The following is a 19,638-nucleotide window of genomic DNA, read 5'->3' as shown; positions in this document are numbered from 1 at the left end:
ACAGCTCTGAAACCATGGTGCCGAGATGCCCTCACGCTGAGTGTACCCTGCTCCTGCCGCTCTCCAGAGGCTAAGGAAGCCTCTTGTTTCCTTGTGGTTGGCTCTGTGGGCATGCAGACATCTGAGCAGCTTGAAGGGCACCATCTTCCAGCACGGTCCCCCGCGGGTATGTGCCACCTCGCAGGATTTCCAAAGCCATCCTTTGCGCCATTTCCTGGGGTACGGAGGGATACCCCACTTGCAGAGCTCAAGTCAAACAGAAGTAAAAGGCCTTCCATCTGCACGCAGCAGGGGTCATTTTGAAAGACTTTTGATGAAGGAGTACAGGACCGAGAAACAGAAGAATTCAGGTAGTGAGAATCCCAGTTAAAGCTATAAATAAGCTGCGAACAAAGGACGCCTGCTAAAGCAAGTTGCAAGCTCCTATCAAGTATATTACTAGACCTGGACAGAAATGTTTGAGGAATAGTAAATCTGCTGAATAGTCTAGAAGAAGCTCCAAACATTTGTAAAATCAAGTCAAAACCTGCAGGTAGTCATGGCCAAGAGAAAAATTATTTGAAAATTTGGAAACTCCTTCAGAATGATTCTTCATTCCTGAAAAGCCAAAGTGTTTTGTTTTCATTAATTTTTCCACCTTGTCATTTGGAAACAGAATTTTTATTTGAAAAATGACCTACACTTAAAATAATACATTGGATAATATAAACTCAAAACAAAATATTTTGGCAGGGATGAATGAAAGTGCTTTGGCTGGACATGAAATGAAAATTTTCAGAGGTCTTTAGGTCCACTGAGGAATGCAGAGGAAGCTATGTTTGATCCACGCTGATTTTTCACACCACCTGATTTTTCAATTCTGCCACCGAGTGAAAACTGCATTATTCTTTGACCTCTGTGCTACCTGGTCCCACACCATCAATGCCAGGTGTAGCTTCAGCATACACTGTCAGGCAGAAAGACTGAGCTACGGACACCAAGTTGACCAACCAGCATAGCTATTTTAGTGGTGAGCGGTAAGAAATCCCCACCCAGACACCCAGGGACGTATGTGTTACAGAGAAGAAAAGCTGTGAGCTGAAACCCAGCGGGATGATGGGGGGAAAGATCTTTTCTGTCCACCTGGTCCTCTAAGTAGATACTTTTATCACAGATCACCAGATAAAAGAGGACCATAAAATGAAACAAGGCTATTTCTGATAGAAACTTCGGAGCTTTCTTGGCAGCAGATGACAGTAACCCACAGACTTGATCCTTCATCATACGATGTGCTGATAAATCTGCTCCATTAATTGCAGAGTGGGTTTTAGCACCCACCGTTCGGCATCAAGCTCTGAGCATTAAACTAATTACTAGGTTGCAGCACTGCATGGCTTCCCAGCAGGAAGACTCTGCCCTATAAATCATCATACATGAGCGGCATTTAGCCAGAGATGTTAAAAAAATCTGCTTTGTACTGAGAATACTCCCACCGTAGGGGACATTTTTCCATTCTGTCAAGAAGACAATGCCTTTTCCCCTCTTTGTAGTAGGGGTGCTTTCAGGACAAAATCAGTGTCCCCCCTGCCCTGCCATCCTTAAGTCGTCGCCTAGAGGGATGTTGATGTGGAAATTCTTAAAAGACATTCAAAGAGCGAAAAATGTGCAGGCTAAAATCGTCTTTAACTCCTGAACCAGAACAGGTTCCTTGGGACGCCAGCACGGTCCCCGAGACTCGCCGTCACTCTCGTCCAGCTCCTCTTCAGCCATCCGTTTTGCAATGGATGCAAAATAGCAATTTAATTTTCCAGTCACACAAGCAAAGGCCATTCCCCCACCTGCTCTCCCACTGTGGGATAACAGACATTTCCCTGCCATTTACTGCAACGTAAACACTCCAACGGTGTTAAATTTTATGCACTTTTACCCAGCAGAGAGGATTTTAAAGAGAGGAGAAGGGCAGAGCAGTGGCAGAAGCACGCTGCAAGGATTTTGTTCGCTAGTCCGTGCATGTTTCCAGCCTCCTCTCACCCCCGCGCCAGAGCACTTCCCCGCAGAGTATTAAGCCATGCGGCTAATGTCCCCCATCTGTGACACTCTCTCGCATCCTCTCCCCGGCGGACAGCACTGCTTGTGCCTGAACCTACCGCGAGCTGTTTGTGCCAGCGCAGGTCCCTGCAGCCCGCGCGCCGCCCCGTGCCTGTAGGGCAGAGGACCCCCCAAGCCCCCGTCCTCCTCCGAGGGACAGCGGGGCAGCTTGCAGCAGCTCCCTGTTTCTCAGGGGAAATAATATCACTGCCGGCGATACCGTGTTCCCCCGAGACAGCACCGCCGGACCCCCGGGTTACCCCGGCCCGGCAGAGCCTGTCCAGCTGGGGGGACGTTGCTCCGGGCACCTGCTTCTCGGGGAAGACAAGGCGAATCTCCCCCTTGCAGCATTTTTTGCATACTAACACGTCCCCCCTTCACCCATGCCCTTGCAACAGGGGGGTTCAGCAGTATGAAGGGTAACGATGCCTAGGATGGGAGAAGAAATGTTTTTGCATGGCAGGCAAACAAACTGTCCCGCTGTTTATATCTCACACTTATCCACAGCCCATCCACTTGTGTGCCAAGAAAGATCAGCTTGTGCAACGTGGCAGTAAAAGCAGGGCTGGTGCTCTAGGTGGCCAGGCGTTTTGTTGAACTGGAAGTGACTGGGATAGGCAGGGTGCTGTTTCCTTACCCTTCACTGCAGCCAGTGGTTCAGGACGTATTTCGAGACTATTTAGCACATGCTTTCTAGCTTTCTCATCCTTGTTTGGAGAAATCAGATCAGCGCTACGCCTCATTTGCCTGCTCTGCTCAGAACAGGGCAGGACCTTACTATTTCCTGGAAGAAATCAAATTTGGGGAAGGACTTGCCATTCAGCTGGATCCCTCTTGCGACTTTACTTCTGAGTCTGCTGTCCTGCGTGGCTGGCGGCGGGGTTTTTCCACCTCCCTAGTGAGTGAAGCGCTATTTCCGACAGGATCTGAACGTGTACGAAGGAGGTAGCCAGCTGGCAGCCCAAGGGCTTTGCGCAGCCTATGCAAAAATTTTATCTGGCCCCTAGATTGCCGGGTGGTCAGTAGCGCAAGCAAACAGGGAATATTATTGAACATGTGTTGCAGAAGGGGGAAAGGACTTTGCAGGTGCATAAGAACCAGCCGATATTATTTGATCAGCTGCAGTATCATCCGGAATGGCTAGGAATAGAAGTTATGGCAAACGCAAAGCAGTTGGCCTGCTTTAGAGCTGTAATAACATCTGACACCAGTCCTGCTCATCGTCTCCCCAAATAGGAAGCAACAGGCAGAAAGCACGGCAGTAACAAGGTTTCAGTATAGAGATCCCAGACAAAATACCAGACACAGAGAAGTCGCTTGGCCAAGATAGTCAGAAGTGATGGGACTCTCTTGGCTCCAGAGGGATATGGAAACCAGGACTTGACTAATTGCTAGCCAGACAGCACAGGCTCGGGAGAAGAGATCTGCACGTCACCATGGCTGTCGGGTTGTGTTTGCCATACAGAATATTCTGTCTGCTCTCAGAGAGACAGCGGCCCTTTGGCATTGTACCCAAGTCAACCAACTTTTTTTGCAAGCTATTTTGCACAAAGAAGCTAGAAGACGGTTAGCGTGACGTTAGGGAAAGCCAGCCATCTCTAACTTAATTTGTTCGGCTTGGCTTTCCTGTGTGAAGCAAATTTCTAGAGAGCGCTATGAGCCTCACCTCGCTGTAAACCCACCGTTCAAGCATCTGCAGGTGACCGAGATCGGCATCAGGAGCTTTCCAAATAAACTTTAGACTACCAAGGATGCAGACAGGCGTTGTCAGAGGTGTAACACTGGTGCTCACCATGAGGTACTCCCTCCGGGGAAGGATCTAGGTCCCCCAAGAAGGTCCCCCTCCATGCACATCCTATGTGGATTCTTGCTACTGGTGTTCATCCAAATTTTTAAGAAATCAGTTTGATTTCCATCCAGATTCCTGGCTAATGACTAAACCACAGCCACTACTCTTTCCAGTTGTGCACTAGGTTATACAGGGTTGGCCTGTTGATTGAGTTGTGCAGTGTCTCTGACTTTTCTAGCATCACTAGTAAAATGTAATCCTTCTGTTAGCTTTCCCACCACTCTGTATGGCTTTTCCGAAATGTTATGAGATGCAGCTTTGAGTACAGCCAGTCACCAGAGGAAAATGCCCCAGTGTTAACCTTTGGGATAGGTTAAGAGACAAGTGTGATTGATCAGAGTAAATAACAGCAAAAATGGTATTTATTGGGATTTAGCTCACCAAAAGGAAAAACGCTGTGCAATATGACACCCTGGGTCAGATCTCCTGTGGGTGTAAGTCAGTGCAGCTGTGTCGGGTTTGGCAGATTTGTACCGCATAGCTTCGCAGAAGTCTCCGCCTTTCTCTTAAATTCTCCCCTCCCAGAAACCTATTGCTTTCTGAAAAGAAAATCCCCCACTCAATGTCCAGATGGCTTCAAGTGTTCACAACCACGATTTACCCTGGGAGGGTCAGAGGGGCACAGACCTTACAGACAGACCTTGGATGCCAACTCTAATGCAGTTCTACGTCAGCAAGGTCAACAGAACTGCTGCCGTTGCCTTTAGCAGGCACAGATCATACCTGCTGGCAAGGAACAAATGATTAGCGGTGATTTATATCTATCCCACTCTTATCTTTGTTGAAAAGTCTGACCTGTAAATGGGTGCATTTGTATGATGAAAAATAATAGCTTACAGAGACAAACCTGACTGCCAGTGTTGTCTGACTGCTACGAACAGCCCCTCTTCCTTCCAGGAGGATAACAAATTAATGGCGATATGTGGCGGTTGCAATCAAAGTCTCAAGTTTGCTTGCTGAACACACTCTGGGTGCTTGGTGAAATGACATACGGGAGACAATTAAATAACGGCCGTTGTGGCCAGGTTAGTGAGAAAACAGAGCCCCTCATGAACTGAATTTATACCAGGTGTCTGATACAAAGATACGCACGTAACACAGGGTTAGGGAGGACACATTCACTTCCCGGTGAGTTAACAAGCTTCTTGTTTACATCCGCCTATGGATTTCACTGTCTTATAAAATCCTACTTTGTCCTGGCCGTAAAGAATCGCCTCCATCTGCTAACTGGTCCGTAGGCTTGCTTTTTAACGAAGGGTTATTTGGTCTTGCGGCCCGATCGTTAAAGACTGGAGATGTAATTTACCCTCCCACAGCTTCTGAACTCAGCTGTTTCCCCAAGCCAAGGCCCTGCCTGCCAGCTCCGATGTTCATGCTGGAGGTGGACGCATTTGGTGGTCAGAAGTGACACGGAGCTGAGCAAATCCAGCTTCAGGTGGTGAATAACCCAAGACCTGCAGCTCAGGGGTTAGGGTCTGCCCCACTGTGAAAAGCGCAGGCTGTTTGGAAGTAGCAGCAGGACGCATGGGAAAGCTCAGGGGGTGAAGCCAGACACTCCTGGCCAGTAAGAACCAGCCTGAAGGAAACTAGGGCCAAGCAAGGACCTGGGAACACAGCACTAAATCATCCAGCCATCCCCATGACACCCACCAAAGGAATGAGCCAGCTTGCCCAGCCTCCCAAGATATGGCCAAGCAGAGAAGACCAGATGCTCCGCAGCTCTTCGGAGACCTGCCCATGAGCCTCAGAAGAGCTTGAGAGATGACGAGATCCTTCTCCGGAGTTGACCTGAAGATGTGATGGTGAACACTGCTTACATTGCCAGTGCTGGGCTACTCCAGCAGTAAGGAGAAGAGTACAGAGACCTTAGGTCCCGACGTGCTCACCTCAACATCCCTATCCATTCCCCCTTAGAATAAAAATAAAAACCAGACGTTTGCACCCTTGGACAGCCAGTTCTTTCACAATTCCTCCTCTTTTCCAGACAGCTTGACCTGGGTGGCCAGGAGCTGCGGGAGGGCAGGGGAGCCTGGGGAGGCCCTGCCCTCTCCCCTCCCCTCGGCTCTTGGGTCGGAGGAGCCGCAGGGAAACGCCGAGGAGCAATGCAGGGAAGAGCAAAGCACCGCACCATTTTGTGGCTCCTTGTTCCAGCAGTCCCAGGGGCAGGCGGCCTCCTATTTTTAGCTCCCGAGGTGGCTGAAATACCACCGTGATCTTCATTAACGAAAACCCTGTAGGATGGGAACGGCGATGCAGGGAGGGGAGGCAGGGTGCTAGCTGGTCTGGTTTGTTTTGCTTTATTTAATTGCTCACTTCGGTACAGGCGCAAAGCGTGGCAGGAGGCTCAGCTCCTCTCACCTCAGGAAAAGAGGGAGCGCCAGACCCGGGGGAGGTGGGAAGAGAAAAGTCAATCAGGCAGTATTTAAAAATCTACCTGCTGGGCCCAGAGGGGGCTGGCGATTTTAATGTCATTCCCAGCTTGAGATGCAGCCTGGAGAGGGAGAAGAGAAAGGGGTATCTTCTCTTCTTGGATCCTTAATTGCTCGTTAAGTCATCTAACAAATGCATGAACGCGCGGATGGCCCCATGCTCCTTGACAGAGGGGCTTTATCCTTGGTGGGGAGAGGAGTATTTTGTGAATTGTTCGTTTCACCTGCTTTTTCTGGGTCTATAAAATTGCGAGTTGGTTGACACATGGTTCACTCAGGAAAATAAAACCTGGTTTTTATCACCGTACAGCAGGAACAGTAAGCTTTCCTACCTGCAGTTGCCCTGCTCTAGGCTGTTGGCACAGCCTGCCCTGCAGCCAGGCTCCCAGCACTGCAGGAAGACAACCTTCTACAGCCAAAAAAGGGGCGGTCAGTGGCTGCAGAGGAGCTCCAGCCTCTCTTGATTTGCCTGCACCAAAATAATTCCTTGCCCTACAAGCTGCGGGCCCACGCACACCTGATAGCCATGGCCTGATGCGGTTGTCCCTGTTCGCTCCCCTTCTGCTCCGTCGTCACTGCTCATTTGTCTGTTGTTCAAGCCCTGGGTCTTAAATCAGAAGCGACCGCCTCATGTCCAAACCGTGGAAAGGCGAGGTAGCTATTTCCCAGCACAGAAGATGTAATGGCTATGACACTCCCCCTGATACTTTGCAGAAAGCAACCTCCAGTTAAATCTACAAAGGTCAGAAGCAGCCCAGGTCTTGCCCGTAACAGCTAGAGAGCTTCAAATGCGCTTTGCCATCAAAGACAGACCTGTAACTTGCACCTGTAAAATCCCCACACGCACACACCCGCACTGTATTCCCCATACACACACGACTTCCCTCCTACCTAATGGAAAGCATCGTACTACACAACAACTTGGACAGCTTGTGAGGCATATTGCACCCATCTGAACCTACTAGGAAGTCAGTGAATTAGGCAGAACTAACAGGCGGGAACATGGCTAGCACGCAGGAGTGGTCAGCATCCTCCCAAGGAGCCCCCAAGACCTCTGCTCGTCAGGACACTGTTTGCAGAGCAGAAGAGTTGTGTCTCGAGCTGGATTGCTCAGGGACTGCCCAGGACCCCAGTTTCACAAGAGCCACAAGTGAAGAACAGCATCAGTCAATCCCCAAATGCCCTTCCTCCTCTTGCTCTGTGCTTTCCCTCTGGTGCACAAATAACAGGGCCCCACAGAACTGGCCATTAGCAGGTTTTGTATTATTTAAAATGTGTGGAAAGAGAGGAAGAATTACAGCTTGGGAGCATTGCAGGAAAACAATACTGAGGATTTATGAATATTCACTGAGATCAAGAAGCACTCCAGGGCAAAAACAAGCTTTGGAAATTAACTGTACTCTTCAAGGTTCTTCATTTGCCTTGGCTGAGGTGTGAGTCACCAGTACTGTTTCTCAATAAAGACTGGAGTCTGTACAGAGGGCTAGGAGAATTTGTGGACAGTAAAATATGAAGTTAGGTATGTTGTGATAAAGACTTTATGTTCATAAAGTCTTCAAAGTGTAAAGACTCCACCCCATTAAGTTTTATGGGTTGATATCTCCATACAATACTGAGACTTCTTCAGCCCATAAAGACTTAATGTTCTGGGGACTTCAAACTCTTTCTTTGAATGCTGAAATCTCTAGCAGCTTCAATCTCCAGTGCCTCAGTTTGGTGCCCTGCAGTTTTTCAGCAATTTTAGTATTTGATAAGTAGATGCTGCAGAAGAGTTTTGACCCTGGTCATACAATCTGTGTCATACATGTCGCCTTTCCCAAACATACACTTAGATATATTGTGCGCTTTTCAACATTGACCGTCCTCCCTTATAATTATTCCCATGACCTAAGAAATAATCTGCCACAAAACTTTTGCCACAAAACCCGTAGCACCTTGTCTCCAGTGCTCAGGCAGGCCCTGGAGAGAGAGACCCATGCAGCAGTCGAGCTATTCCCAACACAGCTGCTGAATTAACTGAACATCAGGCAGGAACATCAACAGCATCTGGCAGGGAAAAGCAACACGATAAAGCATGTTGCAGCCAGTAATAATGTGAGAGCACTTTGGAAGTGGCTCTTCTCCAGCAGGCAGTGAACAGGCTCCCCAGGAGCTGGGCACCAAACCTCTTTGGGCTTCGTGCTCGTGAGAGATCGCTGTGATAGGACATGATTGTCCATGGAACAAGGACAGCAAAACCTGAGCTCTGCCCATACTCCTCTTTGCAGGACTTGCATTTCTGGTCAGCCTGTGCTGATTTAGGCCAAACACCCTGGACGGCCAGGAGTTCCAGTTGCTTTTGTCCAAGAATGGGTTTGATCTAGCAGGCAATTGTTCACATACATCAATTCAACCTCTAAGACAGCCTGGTTGAGCCGCGTTTCTCTCACTCCTCAGCCTGTGGTTGTCTTCACTTGCTTGCTGTAAGCAGACGTACAGGTCAAGAGCTCCTTTTTGCCAGTTAATTATAGTAATAAAAATTCAGTGTGTTTCAGCTGGCAGAAATATGCAAATTTTCCAGATCTTTCCATTAACAAAGCCATGAAAGGAAAACTTTGCAGAATAGCCAACATCCCTGGGGCTTCAGGACTCTATGGAAGGGGTGGGAGATCCACTTGCCACAAATCAAGCAGAGGAGGGTCAGGAATTTGCTTCCACTGCTTCACAAATTAGTGTCTCAGCAACTGTGGACTATTACAGTGAGGCTGGACTCAGCTATTCCAAGTCTGTCTAGACATTTCCATCCGAAATCTGAGACATCTTCCAGACCCAAGTTTTGTCAGAATGATACCCTCCAGGAAAAGTTTCTGTTCCAGTGAATCAGATTTTTCTGACCAAAAAAAAAGATTCCATACGAAAATCACCAGCTGGTCCTAGCCTTGCTGCCATACTCCTTAACCACAGGAGATTCCTCTTCATCTGAATCACAAAGCACTACAGACAGCCAAGGTGTTATGTATTAACATGAATTAGCCCCTGCAGCAGGGACACAGGCTCAGAGGAAAGAACAGGAAATCAGAAAATGCAATGAACCAGCATCAGAAAAAAATTGCTTCTGGAGCCCTTCTGCTACTCCTGATACAAAGATCCCTACTTCGTTGAGGTTACATACGGGGGTAGAACAGGAATCACTGCAAGACAGGCATCACTGCTAACAAGTTAGAATACACTTGTGCATATATGAATTTCCTTTGGTTACCAACACGCTCAGGATAAACATAGTGCAGACCGATTCGTCTGCTGAGCAGAAGTAGTTTTCCACATGCGGTGGACTGCACAAGTGCACGTTTCCTCATGGCTTCCTTGCTATGTTCTCCTCTCACCCTTTCTGCTAGGTCATGCGGTCTGGATGCTAACAACCCAGCCCAGGAAACACAGGCTCTCACGCCTGACGGTTTGGGGAACTATTTCTGAGACCTCTGCCTCCAGCAGCTACCTGACCTCTCGTTTCTTCCCTCTGCAGGCTGATGCCAAGATGGTCTGTGATGTCGTAAGTCGGATGGAGGACACAGAGCCCTTCTCTCCAGAGCTGCTGTCAGCTATGATGAGACTCTGGGCAGACTCTGGGATCCAAGAATGCTTCAACCGGTCCCGGGAATATCAACTTAATGACTCGGCCCAATAGTGAGTATCCCTATCCTTTGGCTTTTGCGTTAAGAGGTTGCATTTGGGCTTGTTAAAGTTTTTACCCAAGTGGCTCCTAAGGTGTTGAGTTACCTCGCTGTCGTGGATCGGGGCACGGTTCTGCTTACAGACCAGGATGTGTGTGGGTCGCAGGCTGCTGAGAAGTGGGGAGACCCAGGCAGGGCTTTCCCTGCACCTCTGGCCCCTCTGGGTTGGTTCACAACCCGACGGCCAGGTTCCCGTACTGCTCACAAACAGTCCAAGGCAGGTTTCTGCAAACACAGATCTAATGAGCAAAGGCAGACCGATCCGTGGACGTGACTGATGACTTGTTCGTTTGCTGATAGATAATCAAATGATGTGACAACTTGCTTTGTATGGCAGTAGAGCTCGTGGTTTCGCTTTTCTGATACTCATATACTACACTGACAGGCAGCTGGATTACCACCAAGGGCAGGGGGACTCTCTGCTTTCGGTATTTTGCATTATTCTCACAATACAGTCAGTAGCATCTATACTGTTAGGGACCAAATCAAGACTTTTTTGATCATGATTGTCTGAATCCATGGCTTTGGTTTATACCTTTATAAAGAAAAGACCTTTACCCGTAAACAGCTGCTCTGGCCCTAAGGAAACAGTGAATGTTTCCCCAGTTTCAGCTGAGGCCCATTCCTAGTGATACTTCCTCCAGTCTGCGTGCCTCAGCCTAGGCAAGGAGACTAAAACATTTCATGTCGTAATTTCAATCGCAGCATAAAAGCAGCCATTACGTTCAGGCAAAAGCTCCCCCTGGCCCCGTACTGTGTCTTGGACAGTGTTCAGCAAAAAATGGTGAAGTAAAAGTATATGGAACAAGCAAGAACAGATTGATCCCTTTCCCGGTTATACTCGTGCACCTTTTGGCAGTCAGAAATGTAGAGGGTCCCCAGAACAGAGACAGGGGCATGTTACCTCCATGCTTTTGGCCTTCACCATATCCCCTGTCTATAACTGCCCCAGCTGAATCAGGCACTTCTGGAGCAGTTATTCTGTGTTTAGGTTGTCTGGCATCTCTGCTTAGAGACAGAGTATGACAAAACACGGCCCCGTGCGCCGGGATGGCTAATGATTGTGCTGTGGACGGTGGGCCTGATCCCCACGAGTCTGCACCAGCTCCCCCGCTCCGAGCCGGCAGGACCGTCAGCGAGCTCGGAGCGATCCCTGCTGCTGTGGCCCTGCAGTGGATGCAACGGTGACGCATCCTTTGGCACCGACCGAAAACCAAACGGGAGATTTGCGGGTGTGTTGTTGTGTCACAGCGTCCTACCCAACTACTTCACACTGTGAACAACTACATCTAAGTGATGATCCTGACATTATGCTGACTTTTAATCGCTACTAAGTGGAAATTCATGTTCAATCTGTATTTCATTGCCTGTAACAGTGAAATCTGCCTTTTCTTGCCAGCAAAGTTTTTTTCACAAAGGAAGGATCTGATGGCAAAAACATATCTTTAGAGATATAAATTACATAAAATCCCAGTCATTTGCATTACAACCTTGTGGAAAATTCTTCAATTGCTTTTAGAGCCATTTACCTTGAGGAAACTATTTTGATTTTCCTTCCATGCAATATAGCAGTTGAAAACAATAATGTAACCCTCCCAGTGTGACCAGATGCTGGGCAATTCATCAGCAAGAGCTCTGAAACCACAAGCAGTCTCTAGACATAACTCAAGAGGCTCTGTGCTGTGGTGTTCACAGCAATATCAATGTATAGTTGCAGCCCAGCAAAACTAATTTCCGTGTCTTTAGCAAAATCTCTTGCACTGCATTGAAATTCTCAGACTAACCAACACCAAAAAGAGATGATGATGGAAGGGATGAGGGAAGGAAAGGAGAAATTAAAGCCCACTGCCTTATGCACTACTGCTGTTAAAATCAATAGAAACATGTATTTGGCTAAACATTGAACTTACCCATTTTTTTGGTTAAACATTGGACTTACCTGTCCCTAAGTGAAGAATGGGAGCACCCAGACACGTATACCAGGGGAGCTGGTGCTAGGGCATGCTCTTGTTCGCCTACTTGGCTCTCAGATGCACCCAAGCCAGAGCCTGATTTGCCATGTACCCTATAAACAAGCTGGCAAGATTTAAGGCCTTTGGAGCATTTTCCACCTTTCACAACTGGGGACCCACCAAATCACCATTCAAAACTGTGTCAGTGATGCAAATCTGTCATGGAAAGAAGAAGACCCAGACCTTTCCCTTCGGAAGCTTCCCCTCTTCCTAGCTGGTGGATGCATCTGCAGCCAGAGGAAGTCTGTGCTGCCTCTCTTCATATCCAAGCTGTGAATTTTATTGTGGCTGGACAATTGTTTTCTTGGTGTTAGCTCAGATAAAGCCAAAGATAACAAAGTCCTTTGCATTTACAGATCTGCTGCTGTTTAGGAGCCTCTGGTGGTTCAATCACCATGAGCAGAGATGCTGTCACAGGGCTGGGACACTGTAACACGTCCTGCTGCACCTCTAGGCCTTGGTGCACTATACCAGATGGTGATGCAAGCGAGAGCTCAGTTGGCACTTATTCACGCCCAGTGGATCCCCAGTGAAAAGAGGCATATTTTTCATTTAATCCTTGAATGCTTTGGGGTTGTTTTCTTCTGCATGAGTGAAAGATTTGAGACTTTTTTTTTTTCCATGGGAAAGGACTTATCTTTATTGACACTGATAATGGATTTAAAACACTAGCAACTACAAAACGCATTTTCTTTAAGGCTGGGAAAAGTGAATTCCAAACAAGACTTGCATCTGAAGTTCACCCAAGTTTGCAAACAGTGATGGGGAGTGAGCTGGACTGGCAATGTACACAAATAAAGGCGCGTCGCTCTTATTCCAGGCTTCTCTCAGTGTTAGGACACGGGGCCTGGTGGTTTCTAGCAGGAGGGAGGTTTGCTGCTGGAAGCGGAGGTTGCACTCCAGGGTCCTCAGTGCATGTCCCAAAGCCCCAACACAGCAAAGCGCCCGGGCTGCCTGCAGACAGAGCAGCAGCACAGGCGTGACCCTGAGGAGCACGCCAGGACCCTCCACCCCTGCAAGCCGCATCCCCCAGCAATGCTGAACGCCCCTCACAAAGCCCAGCCCAGCTATTTCTAAAGAACCCACCTGCTCGCTAAATTGACAGCAGGTCAGCCGCAGCCTCGGGCATGATGATCTGCTTTATTAAATGAAGGGACGTGGACCAGGCGCTGTGACTGTCCCCTGCCACCTGCAGCTCCCACAACAACCTCCTCCAAAGAGACAAAAACCAGGCCTACTCTGTCGTGAGTACTCCCTCCTCCTGGCCAGTGCAACACTCTGCCTACATTGCTCCTCCAATGCTTCACATTTATTTTCAATGGCTCAAACAACAGGCCTTCTACTACATCCCCTGGGAGACCAAGTCACAAGCTAATCAACAGCATACGAGAGCTAGCAGCATGGTTCTTATTAGTTCGTCATTAATTTCACTGAAAATAGATTTAATATTTCATATTAGCCTAAATGTAAGTGAATAACAGCTCTTCTCTCCCAGCGAGGATGGGCAGAAGCACGTTGTTTTCTGCACTCCCATGCATGCCTGCCTATCAGTGTGGGCTTCCCCGCAAAGTTCGTGTTTTGCTTCTTCTAGGCTCTAAAGTTAGTCTGTATTTAGCAAGGATTTGTTATGTACTGTGAAGGAAAAGGAAAAGGGGAACAGCACAGTTTGCAAAGAAAAAAGCGTGACAGAGGAAGGGGAGAGGTTCTGCAAGGGACCTTCTGTGTCTTGGACAGCAAAGAGTAAAACAGTAAGGAAAGCAAGGGAAGGGGAGATAGTAAGATGTAGCAGTTGGTTTCGTCATTTATTGTTAGTACATTTTTTCATCCTTCCCTAAGGCAAATTTATGGGTGGGTTGAGTTCTACTTTCCTAATCTCTTGATTATGTTTTTATTCCTACTTCATCTCCTCTTTCTTTCTTGTCTCAATGCCTAAGAGCTAAATCTACCCCCGATCATCAAAAAGTCTGAGCATTGCTGATGTCTTTTTCTTGTGCAGCCAGTTTCTGTCTGTGGAAGCACATCTGTGACCCACATTCGCATTCAAAATCAGCAAAATAGGGGTTTCCAGCTGGTTTCCTTAATCTCTTACTTTTGTTCAGATTTAAAACTTGCCTTGTGTTTCCTATCGTCGAGTTCCTAACTCGAGGCTGGTCACTGGAGCACAGTGCCTGGGACAAGCGGGATCCTCAGCATGCGGAGGTGGGGATAAGCCTCCAGACTTCAGGAGGGGACTGGAGCAGGCAGAGCATCCACGCGAGCACTCATTTTCCATGTACCCATCCCGATAGGCACAGGCCCCGCAAGATGTGTAGGCAGAGACAGTTTGCCAGTACACAAAAAAGCCAGAATCTGTATCAAGTAGATGCCAAAATCAAAGTTATTCTCCCCCTGCTTCCAAGCATATTGAAAGATCATTTGATAATGCCAGGGCTGTGAAACGTCAGCGAAACTGCAAAATGTTTTAGGCCTGCATTCAACCCATCTATCTTCACACATATCTGAGGTGTCAGGGCTAGGAAGCTTGTTGCCTTTGGCTCTCTCCGTAGGGAGTGAAGGGAGTGAGAGATGCCTCCAAAGAGAGACACAGGGCTCAGTGCTCAGTGGAGAGAGATAAAATGTGTCTACAGCCCTAACATAGCTGACTGCAGCCCTCATGTCTCGGTTCTGTGGCCAAAAACTGAGCCCAAACTGGACAACACTTCAGTCTCTTCATCTTCAACTACTCCTCTGGCAGGGACTGTTAGAAGTGTTGCACCAAACTTGGAATAAAACGCCGGTGCCTTCCCTCTCACCCTGTCTCACCTGGGGCTGTTTTCTGGTCTCTTTTCTTGGCAAAGCAATTGCCTTTGCCTCACGGTATAACCTTCCTTACCAATGCTTATTACATCTCACATGCCAACACCCACTTTACATGGAGGAAAGTCAAGAAATTAGAGCCAGATGTTCTTGTGATACGGTGAACTGCTTCCCAGACTGGGCCCCGACAAGACCGCATTGGAACAGGCTGCCCAGAGAGGCTGTGAAATCTCTATCCTTGGAAATACTCAAAACTGAGCAACCTGATCTAACTCTGAAATTGGATTTGAGTTTGAAGTTGGTCCTGCTTTGAATGGGGGGGTTGAACCAGACGCCCTCCAGAGGTCCATCCAAACTGGCACTTTTGGTTTTGTCTTTTGCTTTTCCCATTGTCCTTTATCTCGTAGCACCGGATTATAAAGGAAGAAGGGGACAGCAAATGTCTTCAGGGCCATGGCTGCTGCCCCATCGCGGCAGAGCACACGAGCTGACGGCACTGCATGTGCTGTAACTCGAGCCAGCCCTTTCCACGCTGCAGATGGGGCTGGCAGCATCAGCAGAGCCAGGAGGACAAAGACATCTTGTGTGCTGGTGTCACTTTGTCACTGGGACAACGTATCTGACAGAGACAGAAATACCAGAGCTGACTGTCAAGAAGCAGGTCTTCACTGTGAGGTGACTGAGGCTGAGAAACAGCCTCTGAAAAAAAAGGAGGGAGGCAGGTCCACCACCCGGGATGTTTGTAACCAAGCGCTAGGAAATACCGTGAATACGTTCCTCCGTCTCTCACCACGCTGAGATACAACCCAGTAGCAAATAAGGCTCCATTAGCTCCCATGCTCATCGTGTGTCCCTCACAAAATCGCCTGTTTCCACCTTTCTGATGGTTGGAGTCTCCAGTTTTTAGCCAGTCCTCTGTGGCCCGTGGGCAAGGGGGGAAGTAATGAATCCTGACACGCACAGGTAATGCAGAACTACCAGAGACTCTGGAGAAGAGGCTGAGCATGGCCAGGCAATGGCTATTCAATCCTATTTAGAGCATCAGGCCTAATTTAGTACTTGTGCAAGTAACAAGTCCATGCCTTCCTACCCTAAACTAGCGCTCCGTGCTTCAGGGCCACGCAGCTCTCTGAAATCAGTTTCAGCAGCCACGTAAACCTTCAGATCATGTGACTTGCAGGACACTGTCATTTTGCACAACTATCAGGACATGGTTCATTTTAATGAGCTCCAGTTGTTGCTGGCTCCCTCAGATTGAAGAAAGAAAAATTATAGGTCAAGGTTTTGCATTAATATTCCCATCAGGTGCATAGATCCCATTTTCTCATCACAGCTTTTGCATTAGAATATGTTTTTCTGCGAGCGCTCTTTATTCGTACCTGTCACTTGAGCTTGCTTGCATTTAATTGGAGGGAGTAGCAGCATAAATGGAACAATCCAATTAATTGGGATGTCTGTGTTGCACTGTTTATTGAACAATCCACCTTTGAGTCTTAGAGCTCAAGCACCAATAAAGCAGAAAGGGAAAATACATCATGATAGTCAAGGCAGAGAGGTAGATATCATTTGTCTGAATTTATGGTTTAATTTACTCTTGCAAGTAAATATGGTCAGCAGCTTTGAATAATTAAGTTCCCCTTGTGATAAGCAAAACAAAGTAGTGCATAAAGCCCAGGGTCAGTTGACTGGAATCACTCGTGCTGCTCAGTTCCCACAAATCGGACGCAAAGAGATTTCCCGGGAGGAGCAGCGCTGCAAAGTCTGGCAGTGCCTGGTCTGAAGTAGGGCTGTTCCTGGTAAGTGAGGCCTCTGTTTTCCCGTTTTGGGGGAGGCACAGGCAGGCTAAATGACAGTGTCTTCGACTCTTAACAGAACAGAGCTTGGACTTAATAGACGGCTTGGGCTTCATTATTATACTTATAAATTAAGGACTTGCTATCCTTATATGGGTACACCTAGGGCTGATGTGACCTGGAAGTAGGGCACAACAAGAAAGACATTATCTTCATAGTCAGCTAGATCTTTTCCAGCATCCTAACCTGAGTCTTAGTCCAGTCATCCCAGGTTCACCAAAATATCTACTTCTGACCAAATCAAGGAGCCAGAAAAGCCAAAGAGAGGCTGTGTGTGCTCTACAAAGAATTGAGATTTAATCCCAGAGAAGTATTTGCAAGAATGAGAATATTTGATGCAGGAGTTCCTCTTCCACCTTGGCCATGAATATATGAAATGATCAAACCCTTTTGGAAGAGATAAGAGCAAATTGCAAGAGAACTTGACTCTCACCTAGACAATGTAGATGCACCATACCAGAGGCATCATAGTTCATAGCATCTATGGAAGAAAGTTCTGCAGAAATAGCCATACGAGTAACCAGATGCAGTGCCATCATTAAAGTTTCACAACAAACAACACCCCTCAGTGAAGTTCTTCCTTATTCATATCTTTGCACACCTGTTAAAATCAGTAGTAGTGCTAGCTTAGCTCAGATGATGTCTTAGGACACCTTGTAAAGTCTGCTGCTGGCCCAGGTTCATTTCTATTCCCAGTTTTTGGGGTGGTAGAAAAATCAGAGCTAGTCCATGTCTGTGACAATGCAGAAAGCAGGAGCAGTAAGGAAGCCAGCCCTCAGCCCTCCATGATAAATGCAGAGAGGAGAAAGAAAAGGAAGAACTGAGGAAGAGAGATTTTTCTGTTTTATGGATGACTTTTGTCCATCCCTGTCCCAAGATATACCCATTTATTGTAATGGTCCCATCTGTGCTAAGAAACTGCATGGTAACACCCGTGTAAGCTGTTTTCCCCTGAACACTTTCCAAGTCTGTTGTGAGCAATTTGTGTGGAGCAGATAACCGCAAACACCAGGACCGATATAACCCCAGCTGCCTCCAAGGACTGCAGAGCAGCAGGCTTGCTCTGATCCATACTCCCAGTCTTTGTGGCTCCCATGGCCTTGGTGTAGGGAACCCACCCTGCTCAGCCCTCTTAGACATCAGCATGGAGGAGAGCTCTGCCAGACCCTGGGTGGAGGATCTTTCCATAGAGGAGAGGCCACCCAGGGGCTTAGTCACAGAGTCAGGCTCTTCCCTTTACCCTTTCCAAGCCACGCATGTGAACCATCAGTGGAAGGGGCACCCATCCCAAAAGATGTATCCTGGCAGGAGCTCAGGAGAGCCCTGAAAAAATGAAGGAGAAGCAGCAGATCCTGTGCCTTGTAAACACGTGGATTTCTGAAGGACTGTATCTTCTCCTGATCTCTCCACGGGTATCTGAACTGCCCCTACTGAACTACGTCCCTGGAGAGAAGAAGCTACAGAGCTGACGTTTAAACAGAACTTGCGGCCGTGCCAGCGATACAGCGATGTACACAAAAGCGTTCACCAGCTGAAACAGAGCTCCGCCACTTTGTTCACTGCCTTTCCATGCAAAATAGCAAACTCTCCAGCCAGCTCCACTGAAAACCCAGTACATCCTTAAGCTACGGGTCTTGCAGACCTCTAAGGTCTGTCTGAACAGACCCAGGAGATAACACAGACCTCGTTGCAAGTGAAGCAGAAAAGTTATGTAGGTAATTCATTCCTCAGGAGCAAAGACTTGGCAGTACCTTCTACCTCCGTGCCATTTTTCACTGCCGTGTATCGTCATAACAATGTTGTGTTTGGCCTGGGGATTAAAACATCTCTGTCTTGACTAAATAAATTGCTATTTAATGACCCACAATACCAGTCGGGGCTGTGCCGTTTTTGACAAAGCTCCCACTCAGAGGGGTAGGACGCGGGCAGTAGCTCACGCTGTTGCTCTCATTTCTAACGCACTGACTAGTAGCAGGCGGTGTCTGACAAACGGTGGGGACAAGGGGAGTATTGCAGTGGTGCCGTTATCAGAGAAGGAAATGATCTAGTGTTAAGAACAGAAAATATTCCGGAGTGGTCTTTTTTTCCCTTTCCCAAATGATTGTTTTGTTCATGTTACGCAGTGGTTAACTTGGGCGCTGCGCCAACCTAGAAGCAGATGCATTTTGAGTGCCTGAATCTGCCACCTTTTTTTAAGATGATATAAATAGGCTACTTATGGTGCCACTACTTGGCTACTAAAGTTGGCAGCGCAAGTCAATTTGTGCAGAAATTAGCTTGTGACTTAAAAAAAACCTAAAAACTCATAAAGTTTAAATTATGTTGGCCTGGAAAAACACATGCACTGATGGGAATGATTTGTCTGGGGTGCAAGGCTGCTATACCATAGCGGGAAACGCTCTGAGCTCCTATATGGTGGTTTTGTCCAGAGGAGGGGGGACGGTGCCAGAATTTGGAAGCAATCCCTTCTCCCTTTCCGTTTCGCTTAGAGGGCAGGAACAGCCAGCACCACCAGTTCCCAAATGTAGCATTTTGATTTATCCTAGGGGAAACCTGCCGAACCCCCGGGTAACCTGTTCGCATTGGCGACGGACAGATTCGACAGCAATTCCTTCCCTCCTTGCAAAGGGCTGTGGGTGACAGATTCGGCACAGAGAGACTTGCCTTTTTTTTGGCTGAGTATTTGTGTATTTTTAGGCTGAAACGTCCTTATGAAACCAGCTGGAATTGGCAGGCTGCCACCAAGGGTTGGGGTTTTTGTGTTTGGCTCAGTTTGCTCTCCTCACCGCTAATCTGTACTGCTGTCCGCGGCCCCTGTTTCCCAACGGCTCTGCCTTTCGGCAGGCGCTGCTCGGGCTCCCGGGTGGGCTTGTCCCCACAACCCCCCATCTTTCACCCAACCTCCATCCCGCGCAAGGCTTC

General features: G+C 47.9%; 1 protein-coding gene across 2 annotated transcripts in view; it reads left to right on the top strand.

Annotated features, from left to right (window-relative positions):
* Nucleotides 1-19,638, top strand: part of GNAO1 (G protein subunit alpha o1) — a 163,562-nt gene that overhangs the window by 94,090 nt on the left and 49,834 nt on the right. For both annotated transcript variants that reach the window (XM_064519459.1, XM_064519460.1), the window contains exon 4: nucleotides 9,848-10,008. In XM_064519459.1, the coding sequence (XP_064375529.1) occupies nucleotides 9,848-10,008 (161 nt within the window). The remainder of the gene's footprint in view (nucleotides 1-9,847; nucleotides 10,009-19,638) is intronic.

Source organism: Dromaius novaehollandiae, chromosome 13, assembly GCF_036370855.1.
Source record: "Dromaius novaehollandiae isolate bDroNov1 chromosome 13, bDroNov1.hap1, whole genome shotgun sequence".
Taxonomy (NCBI): Eukaryota; Metazoa; Chordata; class Aves; order Casuariiformes; family Dromaiidae; genus Dromaius; species Dromaius novaehollandiae.
The sequence above is the reverse complement of the archived record's forward strand: the minus strand, read 5'-3'. Positions and strand labels throughout refer to the sequence as shown.